The 24,807-nt window shown below is 33.5% G+C and overlaps 3 protein-coding genes across 3 annotated transcripts; 2 read left to right on the top strand and 1 right to left on the bottom strand.

The window, feature by feature from the left end:
- Nucleotides 1–3,352: 3,352 nt before the first annotated feature.
- On the top strand, nt 3,353–9,620 carry LOC144554815 (putative disease resistance RPP13-like protein 3). Its single transcript, XM_078303167.1, has 3 exons — nt 3,353–4,143; nt 4,453–5,238; nt 8,923–9,620. Exons 1-3 carry the CDS (start codon nt 3,527–3,529, stop codon nt 9,044–9,046), a joined length of 1,527 nt encoding a protein of 508 aa, XP_078159293.1. The 5' UTR covers nt 3,353–3,526; the 3' UTR covers nt 9,047–9,620.
- On the top strand, nt 9,263–10,240 carry LOC144553795 (disease resistance protein RPP8-like). The gene has a single exon (XM_078301989.1). It carries the CDS (start codon nt 9,263–9,265, stop codon nt 10,238–10,240), a length of 978 nt encoding a protein of 325 aa, XP_078158115.1.
- Nucleotides 10,241–13,980: 3,740 nt separating this feature from the next.
- LOC144553794 (uncharacterized) lies at nt 13,981–17,955 on the bottom strand. The gene is made up of 5 exons (XM_078301987.1): nt 17,873–17,955; nt 16,848–17,092; nt 14,698–16,482; nt 14,504–14,622; nt 13,981–14,346 (listed from the first exon to the last, which is right to left on the bottom strand). The coding sequence occupies exons 1-5, from the start codon at nt 17,953–17,955 to the stop codon at nt 13,981–13,983; spliced, it is 2,598 nt and encodes an 865-aa protein (XP_078158113.1).
- Between the last annotated feature and the right edge of the window lie 6,852 nt (nt 17,956–24,807).

Genomic DNA, 24,807 nt, shown 5'->3' with positions numbered 1-24,807 from the left:
TATCTTAATTTGTGATGTTCAAATAACAAATCCAAACCGTTAGATGTTTAATCTATATTAAAATCTACTTGGAGACCAAATTTTACATTTTTTGGAATTTTTTTACTATTTATTAAGCTGGTTTGAAAACCGCTATTTTCAGTAAATTTCTGCAGCATTGAAAACAATGGTTTTCAAACCAGCTTAATAAATAGTAAAAAAATTCCAAAAAATGTAAAATTTGGTCTCCAAGTAGATTTTAATATAGATTAAACATCTAACGGTTTGGATTTATTGTTTGTACATCACAAATTAAGATATTGCCCGGGAGCACTTGGCTGCAATGCTGCCGGCAGCAATTTAGCTGGGCCCATATATATATATATATATAATTAAATTTGGTCCATAGAAGCCTTTGCCTATATATATATATATATATATATAGAGAGAGAGAGAGAGAGAGAGGTACATTACAATGCATAGGCATTTTGTATATTGGATTCTATCTTTAAGTGTGTGTTTGTGTGTGTGTGTGTGTGTATATATGAGAAGGGATCTACTTACACTCTTTTTTGGTGACACCGGATTACATCATACATTTTCAAAGTCCAAACAGTCGATCCAATCCGTTCAACATAATGGATATATTAAAATGCAAATAAAATTTTACATTTTTTTTAATTTTTTTACTATTTATTAAGAGGGGTACAAAAATTCAATGATCTAAAAACAGAGATTTTGTAAAATACTTAACAAATAGTAAACAAATTAAAAAAAATGTAAAATTTGATCTGCAAGTACATTTTAATATATCAATCATGTTGAACGGTTTGAATTGACTGTTTGAACTTTGAAAAGTTAAAAAATGTAGAGTGTAATTCAATGTCACAAAAAAATGATGCAAGTGGATCCCTCCTCTCTCTCTCTCTCTCTAAATATATATATAGAGGTTGGCTAATATCAAATTGATTTTCATGAGTTCCCATGCATCTAAATTATTTTTTAATTTTCAAAGTCCAAATATTTGATCCAAACAGTTAGATATGATCTCTATATTAAAATGTGCTTGGAGATCAAATTTTACATTTTTTTTGAATTCTTTTACTATTTATTAAGCCGCATTGAAAATCATTGATCCAATGGTCCATTCTAGTTTTACTGTTTGGTTAACCCACCGTCGAATCACCGATTTTCAATGTGGCTTAATACATAGTAAAATTACACGAGCAAAATTATATTGTTTGCCATAATGATTAAATATCTGAATTATATCCATATCTGTATTCGTATCCGTTAATATCCGATCCGTATTCATATTCGTTTAATATCCAATCTGTATCGATCTAATATGCGATCCGTAACCATATCCAAAAAAAATACGGATACGGATATGATTTTACCACTATCGATCAGATCCGTATCCGAAAACTAGCTTTTTATTATAATGCAGGGGTTCAATTGAAAACTAGCTTCTCTGGTTTCTTAAGGTTCAATAAGGAACTTGCTAGCATGCTACGCATAGCATAGAGGGCTTCCGTGCAACGGCTAAATATTTGACTTTTCAAAATCCTAACGTTCGATCTGAACTATTCATTTTGTTCTTCATATTAATATGTGTTTGGAGACCAAATTTTACATTTTTTGAAATTTTTTTACTATTTTTTTAGATTTATTGAAAATCGTTGTTTTTTGTTGGTCCAGATTTGCTGAAAACAGCGATTTTTAATAAATCTAAAAAAATAGTAGAAAAATTCCAAAAAATGTAAAATTTGGTCTCCAAACACATATTAATATGGAGAACAAGATGAACGGTTTGGATCGACCGTTAGAATCTTGAAAAGTCGAATATTGAGCCGTTGCACGAAGGCCCTCTATGCTAGAATCCAATATTAAAAAAATTAATTACTAACATAAAATGGTGTTGCAGTTACAATAATCGCACAAAAATAGAATCCAATATAAAAAATGGGATTCTGACATTTTGTTTTATTTTTTTTAAAAGAATAAATTGGCTTTGAATAAATCTGTGAGACATGTTGTCAAATTTCATTGTTTGATAAAATGTTACTATTATGCAATTTAGTCTTTCTGACATAATCCAATATAAAAAATGGTGTTGCAGTTACAATTTAGTCAAATTTCATTGTTTAATAAATTTGCAACTCTCATCCTTTGTATTCCTTTTTGTGGGACGCAAGTCCCTAGAACAACCAATATAGCATACCAGTAAGCACAATCAACTGGTATATATCATTATCCATGAGAGGGTTACAGAAATTCAATACTAATTTTACATAATAACACAAAGGTAATTAACAAGGAAACAAATAGCTATGCATCGGTATAGCAAGAATTTGAGCTCAGTACCAAGAAAATCCCACGGTTTTAAGTTTTCAACCAAAATAAAAATTCACATTTTTTTTATAAAAAACCCGTGTACATTTCACATTTTTTTTCACCAATTGTTTTCGCTAAACACATCACATATGGTTTTTAAAGTAAAACCATGTATAAAAACCTTAATCCTACGCGGTTTTTAAAGTGAACCGTGTACAATTCAAAAATAAAAATAAAAAAAATCAAATGAACCCTAGATCTAAATTTAAATGAAGTTGTAGATCTGAATTTAAATCAAGTGACTAATATCAAATCGATTGTTCCTAAGATCCCGTGCAACTAAGTTGTTTTTCAATTTTCAAAGTCCAAGAAGTCTATCTAGTGTCCAAACCGTTAGATTTGATCTCTGTATTAAAATGTGCTTGGAGACCAAATTTCATATTTTTTTGAATTTTTTTACAATTTATTAAGCTACATTAAAAATCGTTGATCTAATTGTCCAGTCTGGTTTTACTATTTGGTTAAGCCACCATTGGGTCATGTGTTATTCAATCTGTACTTTTTCAATATAATTTTTTTTAAAGGAACCCTTAGGTTTCCCAACATGTTTGCTTTGTTTATTCTCAAGCTAAGTATCACACTTTTTGCAGAGAAAATGTGCAACCTAAGCCAAACATTCATCTTGGTAGCCATTTTGAGGTTAATATTGAACTTGGCTTAATCACCGTGAGCCAAGCCTGGAAGAAAAGAACCTGTGCTCTTCAAAAGAAAAAAAAGCAAAGAAAGAGGCCTACCTCTTTATTCCTCTTTATCTTTTTATTTTTATACAAGTCCCAAGCTTGGAAGAATAGAACCTGTGCTCTTCACATACCAATATCTGTCATCCCAGTATCGACTCATCAATCAAAAAACAAAAAACAAAAAACAAGCAAAGAATGATGCCTATCTTTTCATTCCTTTTCCAAAGATACAAGTAATTACAATGCCCCGGAGCCAGTTCACTAGCTTATTCTTTATCTTTTACTTTTTGTCTAATTTAAACTTCAACAAAGCTCTCTATATATAACCATCTCAGGCAACTCTACCAAGCATCCTCAAGCACAGAGCTAATTCACTTTTAATCAGCCCTCTCCCCCCAGCAACACACACAGACACACACACGCAACCAAAAAAAAATAGAGAGAAAGACACTCCCCACAATCAGAAATACATGGCAGAGTCAGCTGTGGGCTATGTGTTGCAAAAGCTTGCTGATGCCTTGCTGAAGAAAGCTCAGGAACTGCAAGCTGTGAGTGGCCAGATCAAGCAGATGCAGCAGGAGCTTCGCTTGATCCAAGCTTATCTAAGAGATGCCGATTCAAAGAGTCACAAAAATGAATCAGTAAAAGAGTGGGTTAAGCAAGTCAGAGACATTGCCCACAGAATAGAAGATGTGATTGACACCTTCCTGGTTGAGATTGAAGAAAACCATCCAAAAAGTTCACCCTGGTACCGTAAAATTTGTATGTGGTTAAAAATTAACAAGCTGAAGCTGAAGCTGAGTGGTGACCTCGAAGAAATCACACAGGCTCTCAAAAATATTTATCAGCTTCGAATTAACATGGAAATTACGATTCGGGGTGCTGATAATGAACAAATTAGTCCGGTACCTTTTAGGCCAACAAAACCTACTGATGTTGATGATTCAGAAGTTGTGGGCCTTGAGGATGACAAGCGCAACATTATCAACCAGCTGTTCGATACAAACATTTCAAGACGGATGGTGCTCTCAATTGTGGGTCCTGGCGTCCTCGGGAAGACAACCTTGGCCCAAAAAGTGTTCAAAAGGTGCACATTCTCTCTTCTAAAATCATGTTTTATTTTAGTGTGTAAAGAGCGTAATTTTTGTGTGGAAGAATCTAACACAAGAAAATTGCTAAATCCAAAACCAAATTTATTCCTTCGTTTAGTTTTTATTTTTCCTTTCTCAAGAAGTGATGAAATACTTCAATTCTTCATTCCTAATAGCAATCATTTACCTTGCATATAATCGTTATACCAAGAACAACCTGCCACGTATTATTTTAATGGTGAACAAAATCCAGCATTTTCGTTCAAGAAAAACTTATATCTAACCATTCATTTTTCTAATCGCAGTGCGGAATTGGAACGGCATTTCGATTGTCGCACATGGGTGTCCATTTCTCAAAAGTTCAATATAAATGATATCTTCCGAAAAATTCTTTACTCAATCGAACCCACAATGGAAAAACAAAATCCACCCGTAACTGATGAGAATTTACAGGCCGAGCTTCAGAAATCCTTGACCTCCAAGAGGTACCTAATTATCCTTGATGATGTGTGGAGGGATAGTGATTGGGAGCAATTGAAAATAGGATTACCCGACCCAAAAAATGCCAGCCGCGTGATAATTACTAGCAGATCAGTTGATGTTGCTCTTGCGGCAGATCGCAATACACAACCATATAAACTCCGTTACCTAACTGATGATGAGAGTATAGCTCTCCTCTTCAGAAAGGCTTTCCAACAACATGTACAACCTAAGAATTACCCTGGTGATCTCTTCAAAGTTGCCGAAAAATTAACAAAAAAATGTGGTGGGCTACCTTTGGCATTAGTTGTGCTTGGTGGTATCCTCTCAAGGAAAGAGTGCAACTACACTGCCTGGAATACAACTGAGGAGACCATGGATTGGCACGATGAAGCTGGGAAGAAGTGCTCGCAGGTCCTAGCCATGAGTTATGAAGACTTGCCTTATCAACTCAAACCATGTTTTCTTTATTTTGCTTCTTTTCCAGAAGATTATAAGATTTCGGGAGAGCACGTTACGAGAATGTGGATGGCTGAAGGATTCATACCGAAAGATGGTGCTAGAACAATAGAGGACCGAGCGGAGAAATGCCTTGAAGAGCTAGTGCAAAGGTACATCCTTTTTCAGTTCTATTTTTTAAGCTACTTATCAGTAGATCTCCGCTTAATTCAATTGGTGTCCCGTACACACATGGTCAAGGATAATACCAAACAAATTTTATTTTATATATATAAGAATATTTGCATGAAATTTAGTATCGTTTAATGCATAAAGGTCAAGGATTGTACCTCACAGAAATACTTAATTTGTAAGATTTTCTTTCTGTTATATATATTGGTGCTAAGGAATTAGTTGGTATCTCTTAATACATAGTTAGATATTATTAACATTTAGCTAGATATTATACAATTATTAGTGTGCAGAATAGATGACCGTGTTGAACAGGAAAATAATTCGATACTAAACCATTTTCATTTTTTTTTTCTCTTGCATGTTGCAAGTACAAATGTCATTTATTGGTCCTTAGCAAGAGTACGTATATATAATATACAAATGCAGTTTCCGAATGTGCGAGGGAAACACCAAATGATAATAACTAGTGAATTCAAATGCTAAAAACAATAAGCTTAAGCAGAGACGTATACTTGGATTTTATTGGTATGATTAGCGGGTTGTGGATTGCCGTGAATAAATTAATTCAGACTGTAGACTATTCATAGGTAGGCAAAATTTTCTCTAGAGATTTTTTTGAAAAATATTTTATTAAAAAATATTCCTATAAACCAACATATTTTGTAAAAAAAAAAAATTAATGGGATTCTTTTTTAGAAAAATTACAATAATATTCATAATTTAGTTGGAAACTACAATTAAATTAAAATTCAATGAATAACGAGGAAGAGATCTGAATACATATATACTAACATAAATTAATTGGCTGACAAAATTAAGTAATTAAATTGACAATGACAACACCCACCCGTGCAACTAATAACCTATGTAGTTCACAGGAGGTGACGAAAAAGGGAGGTGAAGGATATATGAGGAAATAGAAATAAAGAGAACAGTGAGTTACTATTTTTTTTTTTATTCTTATATTTGATTGATCTTGTCCTCTTCCGTTACACTATAATTTGAAGAGTAAAAAATAAAAATTATAGAAGATTACAGTAAGTCAAAAGAATAACGTTTGTCTATTAAATTTTCAATCAAATAAAAACTATTTATGAAATTTTCTCTCTTGACTTGCCACTTTTCCTCTGCCCTTCATCCAATTAAACAAGACATAATAGTAGATCTAGAAATCCATAACCAACAAAATTTTATTTTAAACGAGTGAAGCACTAAGATAGCCTATACATAGGTTGGCTACTCTACTTATATAAGCATATGAGGGAATATGCTTATAAGTCATTTTTGCGTTTTGAATGTCCAAATTATCAATTCGAAGCGTTCAACATGTTCTCCATATTAGAGTATGCTAGGAGACCAAGATTTACATTTTTTGGAATTTTTTTACTATTTTTTAAGAATTTTTCAAAACAGTGTTTTTGAAAACTTTTTATTATTTTTTTAGATCTTTTTTAATTACCATGTTAAAACCCTGTTTTGTACAATTTTAAAAAAATAGTAAAAAAATTTCAAAAAAAATGTAAAATTTGGTCTCCAAGCACATTCTAATATAGATAAATTTTGAAGCAAAGAGAAACATGTTTGGATAATAAAACTGATTAAAATTCCGGTCCATTAATCCTGGTCCAAACTTTGGATCTGGATCATTGATCCTGATTCTTCTAGTACATTCAAATTCTAAGGTATTCCATCTATTTTTCTATATTGTTTAATAATAATCTCTAAAAATAAAAAAAATTATTCTCTCTTCTCGTTTATAACTCCAACCAATGATCTAAAAATGAAAAAGTTTGGATCGGTGAAACTTAATTTTATCGATCTAAAATTTTGATAGCTAAAATTTCATCCTTTTATGCATCAAAAAGTTGAGAAACTCTTGAACTTTCTCTCTTATTTTATAATATTTTCTATAAATAAAAAGAAATTCCTTTGTAACGAATGGGTTGGGTTGGGTTGGATTGTCTTTTTGCTTGTCGATCTAGGTGTTGTAATTATTGAGTTTTCTCATAGGTTCTTAATTTTGACAGTCTACTTGGTAACTGGTAATGACTAATTTTTTTTTAATGTGTTTTTTTACTATTTTGCTGCTGACAAAAGGGGTGGAAATAGTGCCAAATCCAAGCTTTGAACAACGCTTTACTTAACATCTGACAAAAGCCTCAAACTTTACTAAAATTATTACAAATTATACTTGTACATTTGATAAACAAATCAGAAAAAAAAAAAATTAAAAAAATTCTGCAAGTGAGCCAATTGTTAAGTTCTCATTCAACCGAATTTTTTTTCTTACCATCTTTAACAAAAAATAACCAGCATTTTAGAAAAAAAAAAAATCCAAAACTACTAGTTCCATAGACAACGTTCGTAGTTTGGGATTTTTTTTTTCTCAAAACGCTGGTTATTTAATTTTCTTTTTCTTTTATTTGAAAGATGGTAAGAAAAAAAAATTGACTCGTTCAAATACATTGCAAGTTGCTTTTAAAAAAAATTAAATAAATAAATAACCACATGATAATTTGCACATGTACAGGAGTTTGTCCTCCTGTGCATGCTAACTTGAATCCAAAACTGTTATGCTTTCACTATTTTGCTAAAAAATGAAATGTTTTAACAAACTAATAATGCAAGAACTTTATCTAGTTGGGAAACAAAATTTTCGTACTACTATCTAAATAACAAATTAATACCATGAGTATTAGATGTAGTTTTTAGCATGGTTTGGAAATTCGGCCGATTCTGAGTTGATTCGGCCGAGTCAACTTGGTATATGTTAGGTCCAATCCGAGTTTCACCCAAGTCTTGCGCCTATGATATTTTTTCATCAAAATTTAGTTAAATGGTGTTTGATTTGGCCGAGTTATCTGATTTTCAGGTCGAGTCAAGCCCGAGTCAGGGCGAGTTCTTTGATTATTTTACTTTTTTTTCTGGCAATTGTTGGTCTACGATTTCAAATCACAAAAAATAATAATCAAATTATGCAAACAAAATTTAAACTAGAAAAAAAACTTAACACATAACTTGTCAAGATAATCCAGTACTAAATTTATGCTGCCAATATAATCCTGTTTTTCTATGCATAAATTATAACTAGCTTGCATAAAAAGTGTGTTCTATAATGCTTATATTATATTATATAATTAGTGGATTATTTTAGTATAATCTTTTGTTTTGACATAGTTTTCTTACAAATTATTTTTTTATCAATTTTTTCTTATATTTTGACTACAAATCAAGCTTCTGTCAAAAAAAATCTGACCTTCTGATATGATTCTTCCTATTTTGGCAGATTTTTTTTGACAATTTCAAATCGGATGAATTGGAATCGGATGAATATCGGAAAATTATTTTTCTTACAACAACAAGTTACACAAATTATATATGGCTGTCCTCTTTTATAATAATAACTTCAGCATTTGCAGTTGCCTAAATATATTTTATATTTCTATCACTGCATATCGGAAATGCTAGTGGGACCTCCGTAAGAAATACCTACTTATATATATCTGAGCATTCATCATTTATAAAAACTTTCTTTGGACCAAAGATAGCGAAGCGTTTATCATTTTTTATTTTAATTTGACTTAAAAGAAATACCAGCTTATTCATAAACTAATATTTCCCTACTTCTTTAATGTCAATTTGTATGAAAAATATTGTTGTAGGTGCTTGATTCAAGTTACCGGAAAATCATGGAACGGCTACTGTGAATACTGCAATATGCACGATCTTCTACGGGTTTTGGCTATCACCAAAGCCAAAGAGGAGAACTTCTTCATCGTATTCTGAAAAGAAGGCGAAGATGTTAACCAACTACCTGCTATAAAACCACGCCGTGCGGCACTGCAATTTTCCACTCTCACACAGGATGGTGTTTATTCAGAAAACACTCGTTCTTTACTCTGTTTTGGTTTTGGCCGATCTTCATCAAATGATTGTGGCTTTAGCAAATTAAATTATAGTGGCTTTAGTCTACTTAGAGTGTTAACCTTGCAGAGTGTTGACATGACCAAATTCACCCAGAGACAGTGGCCGAAGGGCTTGGTACATTTGAGGTATTTGGGTTTAAGAGACTGTCGGATTCCAAAGGATTTACTTAAGAAGTTTTCCTTTTATCATCTAGAAACCATTGATTTAAAGGGGTCAGTTTCTGAGGAAGGCATTATTGTTTTGGATGTCCTAATTCCAACTCTAAAACATGTATATGGTTTCTGGAATTTCTATTTGCGTTTACAATGGGATCATCATACAAATCTACAAACACTTAATTATGTGCATATAGAGACAGAAATAGTGGAATTAGCCTGTTGTATCAACTTGCGTACGTTAGTGATTAACTTTCGAGGGATAAAAGATAATGAAAGGGCTCTACAAATCTGGCAAAACCTCAAGGTTGTGCTGAGAAGGACAGAACAGTTGGTCTACTTCGGTATTGAACAGTTCGGTAATATAATGAGAAGGAGGTTGCTACCATTTGGTGGTACAACAGACTTACCTTGTCATGGGAAGATACAAAATCTATATCTCAAAGGAAAGTGGATAAGAGATATATGTGTTCCAAGTGTTGAGATGTTCCCACCAAACCTAATCAAATTGAAGCTCACATCGTCTAAACTTGAGGAAGATCCAATGCCCATATTGGAGAAGCTGCTGAGCCTCAGGATACTTCATTTAGGTACTGCATCATATGTGGGAACTAAGTTGATTTGTTCAACCGGAGGGTTTCCTAACCTCGAAATACTGAGGCTTCAGTGGCTGCCAAGTCTATGTCATTGGGACATAGAAGAGGGAGCTATGCCCGTCCTTCGTCACCTCATAATTGATGCATGTCTGAGGCTGAACGCACTTCCCGAACTACAAAAGGTGCCGACTCTTCAAGAGTTAGTAGTAAATTTCCCCTCAGGTGAGCTACGCGAATCTATGCGAGGAGATAACGATCTCCACAAAATTAAGCATATCCCATTTGTGCATATACGGCCGTGAAACCTCATGCTCTTCTTTGGTTGTAAGTAACATTTCTTTACTTGATTCCTGCTCATATATACCTTGCTATTATTTTCATTGTAATTAATTGTTCTACTCTTAATTATTGCATGGTACGCAAAACAATAAAAGGAGACAACACAAATTAAAGAATGCAAGTAAAGACGAATTAACGGTTATATTTTGAGTCTCAATGATTGTAAGTTCCCCTTTTCAGTTTGTAGTTCCGAGGTGGTTCAAATTTTCCTACTTTCTTGTTAGTTATGTTTAATTTTCTACGAAGAGGGATCAAGTTACAATAATTTTTGAGTTACAACAACCATTTTTTACATTTTCAAACTTCAAATCATTAATCCAAACCGTTAGATGTGATCTCTACAATAAAATGTGCTTGGAGATCAAATTTTACATTTTTTGGAATTGTTTTACTATTTATTAAGATGAATACAAAAATTAGTCAAATTCAGACTATTGAATTTTGTACTCATCTTAATAAATAGTAAAAAAATTACAAGAAATGTAAAATTTGGTCTCCAAGCACATTTTATTATAGATATCGCATTTAATGGTTTGGATCGACGATTTTGACTTTGAAAATGTAGAAAATAATTGTTGTAACTTGATCCCTCCCCATTTTCTATAGTCCGTACTTTTCATTTTTATTTAATTTTAATTGTACTCTTTTATTTTCAATGGGTTGATGTTATTTATTTATTTATGTAACGTGATGAATGATTTCTTTTATCATTGTTGTTAGTATCTTTTATCAATGTTTGTGATGTGATTTACAAGAAAATTGCTAAATCCGAAACCAACTAGTTGTTAGGAAGTCAACTGTCCAAATTGAATCCTTTGTTTAGATTTTATTATTTTTCCTTTCTCGATCAAGAAGTGATGAAATACTTCAATTATTCATTGCTATTAGCAATCATTTACCTTGCTTGTAATCGTTATACCAAGAGCAACCTGCCACAATTGTTTTTAATTGTGAACAAAATCCAGCATTTTCATTCAACAAAAACTTATATCGATTGTCGCACATGAATGTCCATTTCTAACCATTCATTTTTCTAACCACAGTGCGGAACTGGAACGGCATTTCAATTGTCGCACATGGGTGTCCATTTCTCAAAAGTTCAATATAAATGATAACTTCAGAAAAATTCTTTACTCAATGATTACTGTTAGTTTAGACTCTTCTAAGAATATAATCATCTGAAAGAGGATGGAAGAAAAGCATAATAAATTATAAAAAAAACCAATACATGAAGAAAAGCTGCTGGGCAAAATTAAAATTCACATGAATCCCTCATACACATGTATCATTGAAATTAAAAGTTTGCCAAAGAATAATAAATGGTCACTTAAATTTGGTGTTTCCGTTTTTCTAAAAAAAAATTAAAATTTAATCAGTCGATCAAAACCACTCAAGACAATCAACCCCAAGCCTTAATTAAATTACTTATAGGTCCCCTGCCAGTTCAAGTTCTGGTAAATCTACAAGTCAGTTATGTTACATTCCATAAAATGCAGACGTGACAATTTCTCATTTAAAATTTAAAACACTAAATTCTCTAAGAATAAATCATTTCTAAATCAGTATGGTAATTAAACTATATATCCTTAATTTATTTATAGTACAATGTATCATTGAAATTTATTCGGCTAAAATAAATATATAATGTCAATTTCATGGTTGCAAATTATGTCGAATATTTTTTTTAGTGTAACAATGCATACAAGTACAAGAATTTAGCAATTGTGAAATTAACAATTTATATGATATGAAAATATTAGAATTAGAAACCGATAATGTTTATAAGTATCTTTTAATTATTTGTTTTAGGATTGATTTACAAAATCTAAAAGCTCAAAGGTTAACCATATAAAAATAAAAAAGCTAACACGCGGCATCATGCATGAAGGCCAGCCTGTTTCTCATTTTTAATTTCCTTAATTATATATTTTTCTTTTCTCTATTATGCACGGTTTGACCTCTTTTCAACCCTTGACTTCCTTTCCACTTTGCTTTTATGTTTATTTGAACTTGAGTTAGCTTTTTCCATCTCTCTCTGTTGCTTATATGCGCACGTAAAAAGAGTTTAATTTACTCTCAAATTATGGAGCATGATTCCAGTGGAAACTTGAGGAATTCATGGTAACCCCCTTCTCCTCTCAATTAGAGTTAATGACTATCTTTCCTTCTCTATGTGCTGCTAACTATTGCTATATAGGTTGTGATTTTGAATATGTACATATATATATAATAAGTTATTTGGTATGTTGTATTTTCAGTTTTTGATTTAAAATCTCAATCCATAGCAATTATATTTAGTACTGACCTCAAACGAAACTGCACCTGTACTTTATTGATCGTATTACCTATTGTGTTGCACAACCATGTTATAAGGACTGATTTGAATGAACAAAGAAAAGGAAGGGATAACTTATTAAATTCCCATCCATGGGTAATCTTCTCTTGTCAGAGGGGTTAATTTGGATAACTATAAACATTTTAAACAAGGATGGAGATTATGAAAATGAAGATAATAATTGAATGAAATAGTAAAACTAAATTACTAATAGATTAGATTAACATGATAACAAAATTGTTCTCTTATGGGTATGTAGAATATCTTTATATTTTCTCATTCTTGTTTCTTTGAAAGGAGAAAGTTACTGACACTAGTGTTATCTTATAACCATATTTAACTAAATATTTGCATATCTGTTTAACAAGATACATATTAATTTTTAAGGATGATGTTGAGTATCATATAAATTATATCTCTTATAAACCTTTATTCCTTGTACATTACATGTAAGCCAGTTGTATTGAAATATCATTTATCTATAGTTTCATATTACTTTGTACTAATCTGTTTATATAGAATAAGTCATTATGTTTTACTTATTTCTATATTTCAATAGTATATATTTGATTAAACTTTTATGCCCTATATGAAATAGAGGTAAACTGTATATATACATTTTTGACAACCTTTAATAATGAATAATGACTTTAAAGATGGGATTAAGGGTGGTTATGTTAATTGGTTTGGATTGCTGGGTTTATATCGAAACCCTCACACTTTATGAAATGGTTTATGTTGTAAATTAATTGTTATAAATTGAAATTATAAAGCTTATTTGAAACTAATATGTAAAAATCTGAGAGTTCATAAAAGAATTTGAATAATATATATTTTCTTCTTTGTATGATCTTGAGCTTATTTATTTCCTTCTCAATACTAGTATGGATATGTACCATATACATGTTATGAACCATATGCATATCCTTAGCTTCATTCTATTTTCCTTTAAGCTTTTCTTAAAATGAGTACCGGTTAGTATCAGTGTAGTAATATTAGGTTTCTATGCGGTATGCGGAAGGGCACCGCATACCGCATATACGGTATGCGGCCGCATATGCGGCCGCATATGCGGATTTCTATGCGGATTTATATATGCGGATTTTAAAATAAGAATTCATATATATTTGAAAATTGAAATAACAGTACAAATACAAATAACAATACAAATACAAATAGTTAGAACTAAATAAATAACAGTACAAATAAATCTCTGATACAAATAAATCTAAATAACAATACATAATAACAGTACATAATAAATCTCTGATGCAAATACATAGTAATAAGTAATAACAGTACATAATAACAATACAAATAAATCTAAATAAAGCATAAGTTAGAACTAAATAAATAAAGCATAAGTTATTACTCTTCTTCCTCCACTGATACAAACAAGTGGAGTTCATCATCATCGTCATCATCATCATCATTGTCATCATCATCATCAGTAATATCATCATCTCCTATGTCGTCAATGCCCACCTCGTTGGTATTTCCTGCCAATGGTGTAGAGGAAGAAGTTGAACTTGAAGCTAAACCAATTTCTTCGGGCAAATCTAAGGCTGGACCCCCCATCCAATCCCTCACATATTCATCTTGTTCTTCTTCTCTTGCATGCATTGGATCAGATTTTCTCGAGATCTTTTGATCATTTATGCGTGCATTGAATTGAACAAAAACGATATCATTGAGACGTTGCACCTCTAGCTTGCCCCTCTTCTTTGAATGGGTCTGTTGTTAAAGTGCATATAAAAAAAAACAGGTGCATATAAAAAAACAGGAGGTAAGGTGCATACAAAAAAAAACAGAAGTTAAGGTGTGCATAGATAACTATTAATAAAAAATATGTTAGAAAATAGAAGATATATTAGAGGAAAAAAAACAGTACCCATTCGAATGTACTCCAGTTCCTTTCGCATCCAGAAGCACTGCATGTCAAACCAAGTATTTTGATAGCTATATTTCTTAAATAAGGTGCTTCTGAACCATGGATAGACCACCAATGAGCTGTCAATTAAAAATATTACTGCAAATCAGAATTTTAACCAAAAAAATCAGAATTCAAAGGTGAAAGATACAAACCTGCATTGAAAGCTTCGTCATTATTTTCTCTCTGTCTCTTTGCTGTATCTTTTCCAAACTGTCCCATTGACTCTTGAAAGCTACGCATTTCAACGGTCATGACAGTATCTTGAATCTTTGCATTCGGATAATACCGCACAATACAATTAGAAATGGCATCCATTATAGAAGGGTCTGTTCTCATCTCTTCAAAATCCCTATAAAAATAATAGGGATTGAGGTAGTACGCTGCCTTATGGAGCTCACCATCCAATCTACCCTTCATTCCATCAACAATTGCATTTATGTACGGCTGAAACACATCTTCATTGTATCTAAAAGCCGCCTTTACCTCCTTTATTGCATCTCTCAAACCTCCATAAACAAAGCCCATAGGCTGCTTCTCCTCTCCATCGACAATACGAAGAAGAACAACCAATGGCTTGAAAACTTTGATTGCTAATGCCACTGATTTCCAAAAACTATTGGAAACAACAATTTTTGAAATTTGTCTTCCCTTATCAGCAAACTTCTTTCTCTTTTTCTTAGAAGGATTAACCAATGTATTATATTCATCAGAAAGGACCATACGTTTTAATTGTAACTTCTTTTGATAAATGCTTTCTAAGGTAAGAAAGGAAGTAGCAAACCTTGTAGCTCCAGGACGCACAATATCACTATTTTCGGTATGAACACGCATCAAAGATAGCACCTGATGATGACTGTAGATAAAATTGGCAACCTCTTTAGTGTTTCTTATCACATCTCTTATCTCCTGCTGCTTTGAGATGCTCTCCAACATCAGATCAATGGAATGTGCTGCACATGAGGTCCAATAAATTCGGGGGTATTTTGCCATAAACAATTCAGCAGCTTTCATATTTGCTGCAGCATTATCCGTCACAACTTGAAGCACATTCTCCTCCCCAACTTCCTTTACTCCGCTTTCCACAAATTGGAGTATATATTCAGCCGTGTGAGATTCTGAAGATGCATCAATGGCTTTCAAAAAAACAGTTCCTTTCGAACTATTCACACAAAGGTTCATTAGACTCCTACTTCTTCGATCAGTCCATGCATCTGTCATTAAGGTGCAACCATTTTTCCCCCAAGCTTCTTTATGAACCTCCAAACTGGTGTTGGTTTTTGAAACTTGCCTTTTCAATAGTGGCACACGGTACTCATAACGAGTTGGAGGTTTGTATCCCGATCCATATTGACCTACCGCTTCACAGAAACGAAGAAAATCCGGGTCAGCAAGTGAAGTGAATGAAATCCCCCGCTTGTAAGCCCAAAAAGCTAGATAGTCATTGACTTTATTCCGTTGCTCCTTACCATAGGTATCCTTAATGACTTGTTGCTTCCAAACCCCTTTCTCTTTCTCCAAATTCACCGGCTTCTTGAGCCGTAACCGCTTCTTGTCCCTCTCTGTCTCCAACTCCTTCGACTCAGAATCATCACTATGTATGTTGACATCTGCTACTAACTCATCTGCTTTCTTTTTTCTATCTTCTGCTTTCTTCTTTATGATCTCCAAATACCCAATAATTTCTTTTTGCACTTCTGCATTGGCTTTAGGGCATTTTCGTACGTTACCTTTGATCCCCGCAAGATGGCACTTAAACCTGGCTATCCCCCCTGTACAAGGAAAATCGCACAATAAACATTTGACTAAATTCGGGTCACTCTTATCCGTCAACCTCCCATACTTCCACCCAGGATCCATTGAGTTTAATGGCCTATACAAATTCGCTGAAGTAATGGAATCTGAGGTCGACATTGCATGAGAACCAGAACTGGACATTCCTATTTAAAAAAAAAAAAATCAGTGGCTGATTATCAATTGCATTTTCTCTTACAAATATTCAATTGTCAGAAACACCAGAGACGCTTCATATCACTCTTAAATTTACTAATTATTTTAGATGTTATTGTAGACTACTAATTAAAAGATGTGAAATAGAAAACAAACAACAATTTTTTTGGATTAAAACTGTAAGATCAGATATAGTCGGTCCTCCATGTTGGGTAAACAAGAAACAAGATTCAAGCAATTTTATCGTTTTCAAACCAATTATCTCATTATTAATCAACTCAATTACAAATCAGAGAAACAACTCTAAAAACAATTATTAATCACCTCAATTACAAACAACTCTTAAAGAAATTACCTGATGATGCTGACAGGTGGATAGGCGGAGCCGCGGAGGAGAGGTGCCGATGGGTGGATAGGACCCGTAGTACAAGAGCCGCGGAGGAGAGCTGCTGACCCGCTGACCCGTAGAGGAGTGCCGCTGAGGGACCCGCGGAGGAGAGCCGCTGACCCGCTGACCCGCAGAGGAGTGCCGTTGAGGGACCCGCGGAGGAGAGCGATCCTCTTGGTGCCGCTAGAGGAGAGTGAGAGATGGAGGCGGCTCTACAGAGAGGAGACGGGATGAATGAGGAGAGAAATTAGGGACTAATCGGGTTAGGTTTTTGCTTATGCGGGTCATATTTAGTTGTAAGGATTATATGCGGCCTGTTAAAATATATGCGGTCAAAAATATGCGGCCTAATATGCGGCCGCATATGCGGAACCGCATATTAAACCGCATATTGATTTTCTATGCAGTTCGGAACCGCATACGCATATGCGGCCGCATATGCGCCGCATATTACCTAATATTACTACACTGGTTAGTATATACAGTTTTTTTTGCTCTCTCGTGTGGAAACCTGCAATTTGAAATTATTAACTTCGACTCGCAATTATTTTTAGACGTGGACGTGAAACATAGCAGAACTGAATTGAGTAACCTATAGGATGTGCTTGCGGAACGATGAACTTGATTTCGAGTCATATTGTGCCATAGTTATCAGGTGCGGGGTTACTGGACTTGTTTGATATTACATTTTCAAGAATTAAATTGTTATTCCTTTGTCATGTTGAATGATTGTTTGCTGCATTATTTGAGATGTGTGAATCATGTGCATAGCCCAATCAAATTATAACCGAATTTTGTGTGATACTGTTGACCTATCATTTTGTATGGTTTACCGTTTGTATAAATCTCCTATTCTAAATTATGGTTGAGTCACCACAAGTTTATATTTATGGAAATCTGTTGAGCTCTGCAAAGTCTAGGAGCTATAGACTAGACTTTGGTTACGGAATCCTTATGCGCATATGGTGAACGGCCCTCGCTAATCCCAGTACCGGTTGGGAGGGGGAATCTGACTCTGATTCTGATTCTGACGGTGATTATGGGTGACTATAAAGAGACGTCTGATTGATGTCATATCCAGTCTGGGACCGGAATGACAGGTTTGTTTAATGTGTTGAGAATTACCGATTCTGAGTCTATTGCATACGAAATATTATCTGACTATGAACCAGACTTTAATTAACTGTATAAGCCAAAGCACATCTGAGGGTCAGTGGAGGGTACTAAGTACCGGCAGGTGTGGGTTTAGCGTGGCCACCTGTGTGACAAGTTGGTGGATCATCTGTTTGTATTACCAGACCTAATAATCTGAGTTTAAGCCAAATATATCTCTGTTGAGCTTCATTTGAGATTCTGTGAGTTGGTATTCGATTGAATATTGTGATTGAGCATATGCATTCAATTATATATATAAAATGAATTGATAATGTCAAGTTGTGAGGATTTAATTCTGGATATAGATTGATTACAAATCCAGTGACCTGATTGTGGCAAATTCGCACTAGGAGATAATATTTATATTATTTCTCACCTCCACCCTTTGGGTTATTTTAAGGTTTATTATATGGATACAGAGAGACGGTTCTGGATTGCATCTGACAGCATAACCACATGAAATTGGGGATTTGGAATGTTGAAACTGACAGGATGTGGGAGATATTTATAAAATATAGTTTTCCGTATTCTGTCAGATAAATTTTCTAAAAAATTTTGGGGTGTGGTTAATATGTAATGGTGTTATTGGTAATGCATATAAAAGATTCACTGCCTTACGTATATGTTTTAATAAATATACGTGGCAGGCTGTTATACCCGATTTGGGGTGTGACAAGTTATAACACAGCAACACTCAGGATTGCAATCACAGCATTCAGACAGAGAATTCGGCCAACCAACACAAACAAGCATAACCACATGAAGCAAAGGCACCACACTGGTGCTGTACCAGCAAAAAGGAAAACAATAGCAAGGACAAGGTACAAGCTGGCATGACATCAATGATCATATCGAACATCAAATTCGGGTAATTCATACAACACCAAACATCAACAGCGACAAGGGAAAAATCAAGCTCAATAGTGCACGGCACAAGGAAAGATAACCCAACAAATTGCCTCCGGGAAAATCAACAACCCGCGAGGTCAATCATAATCATCATAAACCCGATAAGGCACAAATCGAACAATAAAACAAGCAATTGAAGGGTTACCCAAGGTTTAGGTGTCTCTCTTTTAAACGGCCAGTACCAAGGCAGCAACGTCGCCCCGCCTCGCAACCATCCCAAATCAACAAGCAACGAAAATCAGAAAGCACCGAATCACAGCCAAGAGACACAATATGCACCAAATTTCTCAAGATTTCAGGTAATTAGCACTTAATCAGAAGAAAACAGAAAGAGGGGGAAACTTCTCAACACATGAGTGAAAGGAGGGCAAAAATAAAAAAGAGCGAGAGAAAGAGACTATTTTCCTCTCTCATGCATTGCAAGAGAGGGAGGGTTTTGAGGGTTTTGTTTGTTTTTTTTCTTCTTTTTTCTCTGAGGGAAGCTTTTTATTCGGAGATAGCAGAATGGGCCGACATTTTTAAAAATACCCAAAAAGAAAAACAAATTATTAATAATAACCAGATTTTTGGAAAAATTTAAAAAATGCCCAAACTGCCTCAAAATTCGGTGGTCAGGAATTTTTATTCTAAACCGCCTATTTTCCAGGCGGTCTGAGATTTTTTTTTTTTTTTTTTTGCTCAGAACCGCCTAATTTATCGGCGGTCCGAGAATTTTTTTTTTTTTTTTGCAAATCAAATTTGCATATTGATACGTCCAAAGGGTATGGTAAAAAGCTTCAGTACAACGAGATGTACCTTTTAAACCCTAAATACGCTTTTGATTCAGATTGCAAGTATACAATCCTATCAAAGTAGTATATTGTTGGGTATCGATCCACAGGGAGTATGATAAATACTTAGTTTAAACTTTAGTAATAAATTTCAGAAAAAATATAATAAAGTAAAGTGCAATAAAAGTAAATGGGGGGGTTTGTTCTAACAATTCCTAAGGTTGGATTCAATACCCAAAAGAAATGAGTTTGAAACAATAATTGTAAATAAAAGAAATAAAGATTGGTTTGCTTTCTAGTTTGAGAAGATCTAGGGACATTCGGTCTACAATCCCTTGCTAACTCTATCTATTCGGTATTTGTTTGAATTCATGTATGATTTGACGAGGTTTCTAACCTAATATGTTATTAAGGGTTACTTTCGTAAATTAATAACATGCCTAGGTAACTCGGACTTCTCGATTAAGTCCCCCACCCTAGCTACCTAGACCCATTGAGCTCTTGTTAGTCTCTCCTCTCCTCAAATATTGGTACTTCACAATTAAGTCCATCATACCAATACCCGATTCGAATTGAGATGTCCTAATTAAGGTTTGGCTTCACGGTTAGGTCCTTCACCAAGTTCCTAACCTTAATTTCTATAGTTCCGACTTAGATTAAATTGGTTACAATCTTAATCTAAACCTAGGGTATTTGCATTCATAATTTGGTACTATCCTATTGATCACAGTCAATTTTGGTTTTTTCGAATCCAAAACGGGATACTACAATTCAAGTACTAACTATGTAATTAACACAAAAATATTAAATCACAGAAATTAACAATCAAATCCCATAAAACAATCATAATAAAAACAAATAACCGAATAAAATAGAATTAAACAAGTTCATGCATTGACCTAAACCCCTAGAGAGAGATCTACTCCCTCATGGAGAGATCCATTACAAAAGTTTGGCAAAGCAAGAAAAAATGAAATAAAGAAATGATTACACCCTTTATTTGATCAAATCCCTCAATCTTGCCGACTTCTTGCTCAGGAAATCCTTCTTCTCCTTGCTTGAAAGCTTTCCTTACTTCAGAATTTATCGCTATGTGTGGAGAGAGAGAATGAGATATATCCTAGATGTAGAATGAACCCCTTCTTTTATAGCCAAGGACCATGCCCAATTAAGAGGCTAGGAAGTGGAGTTAGTGGGTGCTATATTTGGATTGTTTTTCAGGATTGTCTTGTCCACATTTGGCTGTAAAAACGTGTCCTTGGTGCGCCAAAAATAGAAACCGTGTTGAAAACGCGTATTTCTGGCTGTCTGCGAGTTTAGTGCGTCCAACTGACTCCATATTTTCTTTTTTAGTTTCTCATGTTGTAGATCTTCTTCCTAGCTTTCCAAAAAGTGGTCGCAAACCTAAATCGGAGTTACGAGTCAAAAGTTATGGCTATTTTAAGATCATGCTCCAGTTATGCGTTCTGCTACAGTGCTACAGTGCGTCCGCACTGGGCTCGGATTGTTTCTGTGCGTCCAGATGTCATTCGCATCGATATCCGTGCGTCCGCACGGATATTGACGAATACCTTATTATACCTTTTTCAAATTGGCGCGCGTCCAGAAATTCATCTAAGTACTTAATGCGGTCGTATTGTAAACCGTGCGTCCGTATTGGGCATTTTTCTTCGGTTTTTCTTCGTTTTTCTTCATTTTCTGCAAATTAAAACCAAACAAACGCAGTAACTTAATCCTAGGTATATTCTATTCACTTTATATTCAAAATATAAGATATTTGGTATTATTTCATTATAAAAATCAGATAGAATATGTATATAATTTAGGCCTATCACATATCTGGTTAACATAGCAAAACATCTTCAAAAATCATGAAAATTGACCAACATGCAGTCTTGACATCGTAGAACAGAACTGTGAAGTTTCATACAAAATCTCCAAATAGATCATGAGATATCAGCTCTCAAAAATTACTTGAACTGCCGAATATTTCATTCTGAGCCCAACTTTGCACATCTGCTTAACATAGCAAAACACCTTCAAAAATCATGAAAATTGACCGACATGCAGTATTGACATCGTAGAACAGGACCACCGATAAATTAGGCAGTTCTGAGCAAAAAAAAAAAATCTCAGACCGCCCAAAAAATAGGCGGTTTGGAATAAAAATTCCGGACCGCCGAATTTTGAGGCGGTTTGGGCATTTTTAATTTTTTTTCAAAAATCTGGTTATTATTAATAATTTGTTTTTCTTTTTGGGTATTTTTAAAAATGTCGGCAGAATGGGGGCAGTACTAATTGAGCATTTGTTTTTCAAAAATGCAAACAAACAAAGAGATATTATAATAAAAGAGTTATGAAGCCTCTTTTCAAACTGTGAACTAACACGTGTCCTCCTTTCCTCAACGCGCCTCCACCTGTCTCTGATGGACTGTCCCGATCTATCACTAGTGTAAAAACAGGAATCAGGATCGGTCTATTTGGATCGGTTATATGAGCCAACCGATCCTAAAAGGTATCTGGATCGGTTTTCTTAAAAAAACCGATCTTAAAAACTATTCAGATCGGGTTTTATTGTCAACCGACCCTAATTTATGAACTATCAGGATCGGTTTTTTGTTAGAACTGATCCTGATACTATCAGGATCAGTTATTCTAAATAACCAATCCTAATAATTCAACTATCAGGATCGGTTGTTTATAAAAATCGATCCTGCTAGTATCAAGATTAGTTCTAACAAAAAACCGATCCTGATAATTGAATTAACAAAACCATATTAACTTACATATAATTAACAAAACCAGATTAATAATTATTTCATTAAAAAAACCAGATTAATAATTTTCCAATTAAATGAAAAAACTATCTGGATTGGTTTTTAGCAATAAAACCAGAGGTAAAGTCGACAAGAAGAAGTACAACAATTTAGGATGTGTAAACTTAATCTATAGGATGTCTATGTCTATGATATTTAATTTATGATTCGTATGTGATTTGTATATGTAAACTTAATTTAGGATGTATAAACTTAATTTGTAGGATGTGTTTGATATCCATCTGTGATTTGTATGCATATATATTTATCTATTTGTAGCATGTTGGGCCAGCATATATATATAAATGGAAGCTGGCCAAATAAATAAAATTTTATTTTTTACATTCAACCTAACATCAGGATCGGTTCTACATCAAAAACCGATCTAGAAAACAATTTCTAATTAAAAAAAATCCAAAAAAATACTATCAAGATCGGTTATACATAAAAACCGATCTTGATAGTTCTGTATCTGGATCGGTTTTTATGTACAACCGATCTTGATACGTTTTCTGGATCAGTTTTATTTTTTGTTACAACCGATCTTGATATATAATCTGGATCGGTTTGGTTTTTAAATAAACCGATACTAATTTATTTAATAGTGGATATTAAACAAAAAAAAGGGAAAAAACTATTATGATCGGTTCACCTAAAGAACCGATCCTAATAGAAATTAATATAGATCGGTTCGTTAAGAAAAACCGATCCTAATAACAGCCTATTAAGATCGGTTCTTAGATATAACCGATCCAGATAATACTTATTAAGATCGGTTGGTTAAAAATAAAAAACCGATCCTGATAGTATCAGTATCGCCTTCATCAGGATCGGTTATATTCCGATACTAATATGCCTATATAACCGATCCTGATACCTCATTTTCCACTAGTGTACCATAAAAGACTATTATTGTCCTTTCCCTAGGCCTTGGGTTGACAAACCCCAGTCATTTTAGGTTTTTCTTTTAAATTGGATTGAATTAAATTGCTTTTCTTTTGTTTTAATGATAATTCATCTCACCTGATTTTATAAGGTAGTAATTTTGAATAGGATTTTAGACTAACTGATAAGAACATAAAATTAAATATAAAAAAAAATATGATTGTAGAATTTGATAATACTTTTTGCAATAAATTAAGTTGTCTAGTGACTTTAAAAGGGGAATAGAAGTATTAACTTCATAATTTATGCACAATTGATTTTTCAATTGTGACTGCGAACACCAAAAAATAAAACATAAATTGATTCTGCATAAATTGATTATCTATTTAAAATTTGTCTAAAATTATTCTACATATTTATGGATGAGACTCTATTAAATAAATAGATTGTCTAATATCTTAATTTCATATTAGATTACTTAATTGTGACAATCATATATTGCAGTATACAATTTATAATTATATTACATATATGTTAACGTTAGGTTAAAATCCAACAAAGACATGACTCTCATTCCATGAAAGGTAATTCATCCAATTAGCATGAGTTTAATTGTTGTTATCTTTAATTTTAAAGTTTGTTTTAAAATTTTAATTATCTATAAATTTTACTTTATTTATCTTTAATTATGATTTATGATTACTTAACAATATTTAAAAATACATATTATTAGTATTCGTACTTGAAGACAGTCTCGCTTTAGTTATTATAAAAGTAATGATATACTTTTTATGCAAGTATCATTTTTACCGTAAAATGCACAAAATATAAATTCAGCAATATGTTTTTTTTCAACTGTATAAATTAAACAATATACAAAAGAAAGACTAATTTATGTAATATTAAATTTTCAAATTAGATTGGTTTTGTTTGAAGCTGTACCATATATTTAGTACGGAAACCAATCGGAAATAAATACAGGAGTATGATAATCCTGGTTAAAAAAAGTTCACCAATTTACTCAAAAGAAATTAATTTAGAAACAGAGTCGCTGACATGTAAACTCCACATGTCAGTTTCCTGCTGCACCAAGCACCCCACGAACAGTCAGTATTCATTTCCTTTCTTAATTTCTCTCTTTTCATTTTCTCTGCACCGCATCTAATATTAAGTAATACCAATACCCATCCATCCCTCCTGTTGGTTATTGCTAGTGTATTTATACTCGGGCGGGTACGGGTACCCCGGGTATACCCAGGACGGGTACGGGTATGTCTCGGGTACGGGTATACTCGGGTACAAGGGTATACGGGTACGGGTATGGCGGGTATAATTTTCAAAAACCATGCCCTACCCGTCCTATACCCTTACCCGTGTACCCTTGACGGATAA

The sequence above is a fragment of the Carex rostrata genome, chromosome 5 (genome assembly GCF_964058835.1).
Source record: "Carex rostrata chromosome 5, lpCarRost1.2, whole genome shotgun sequence".
Taxonomy (NCBI): domain Eukaryota; kingdom Viridiplantae; phylum Streptophyta; class Magnoliopsida; order Poales; family Cyperaceae; genus Carex; species Carex rostrata.
The sequence above is the reverse complement of the archived record's forward strand: the minus strand, read 5'-3'. Positions and strand labels throughout refer to the sequence as shown.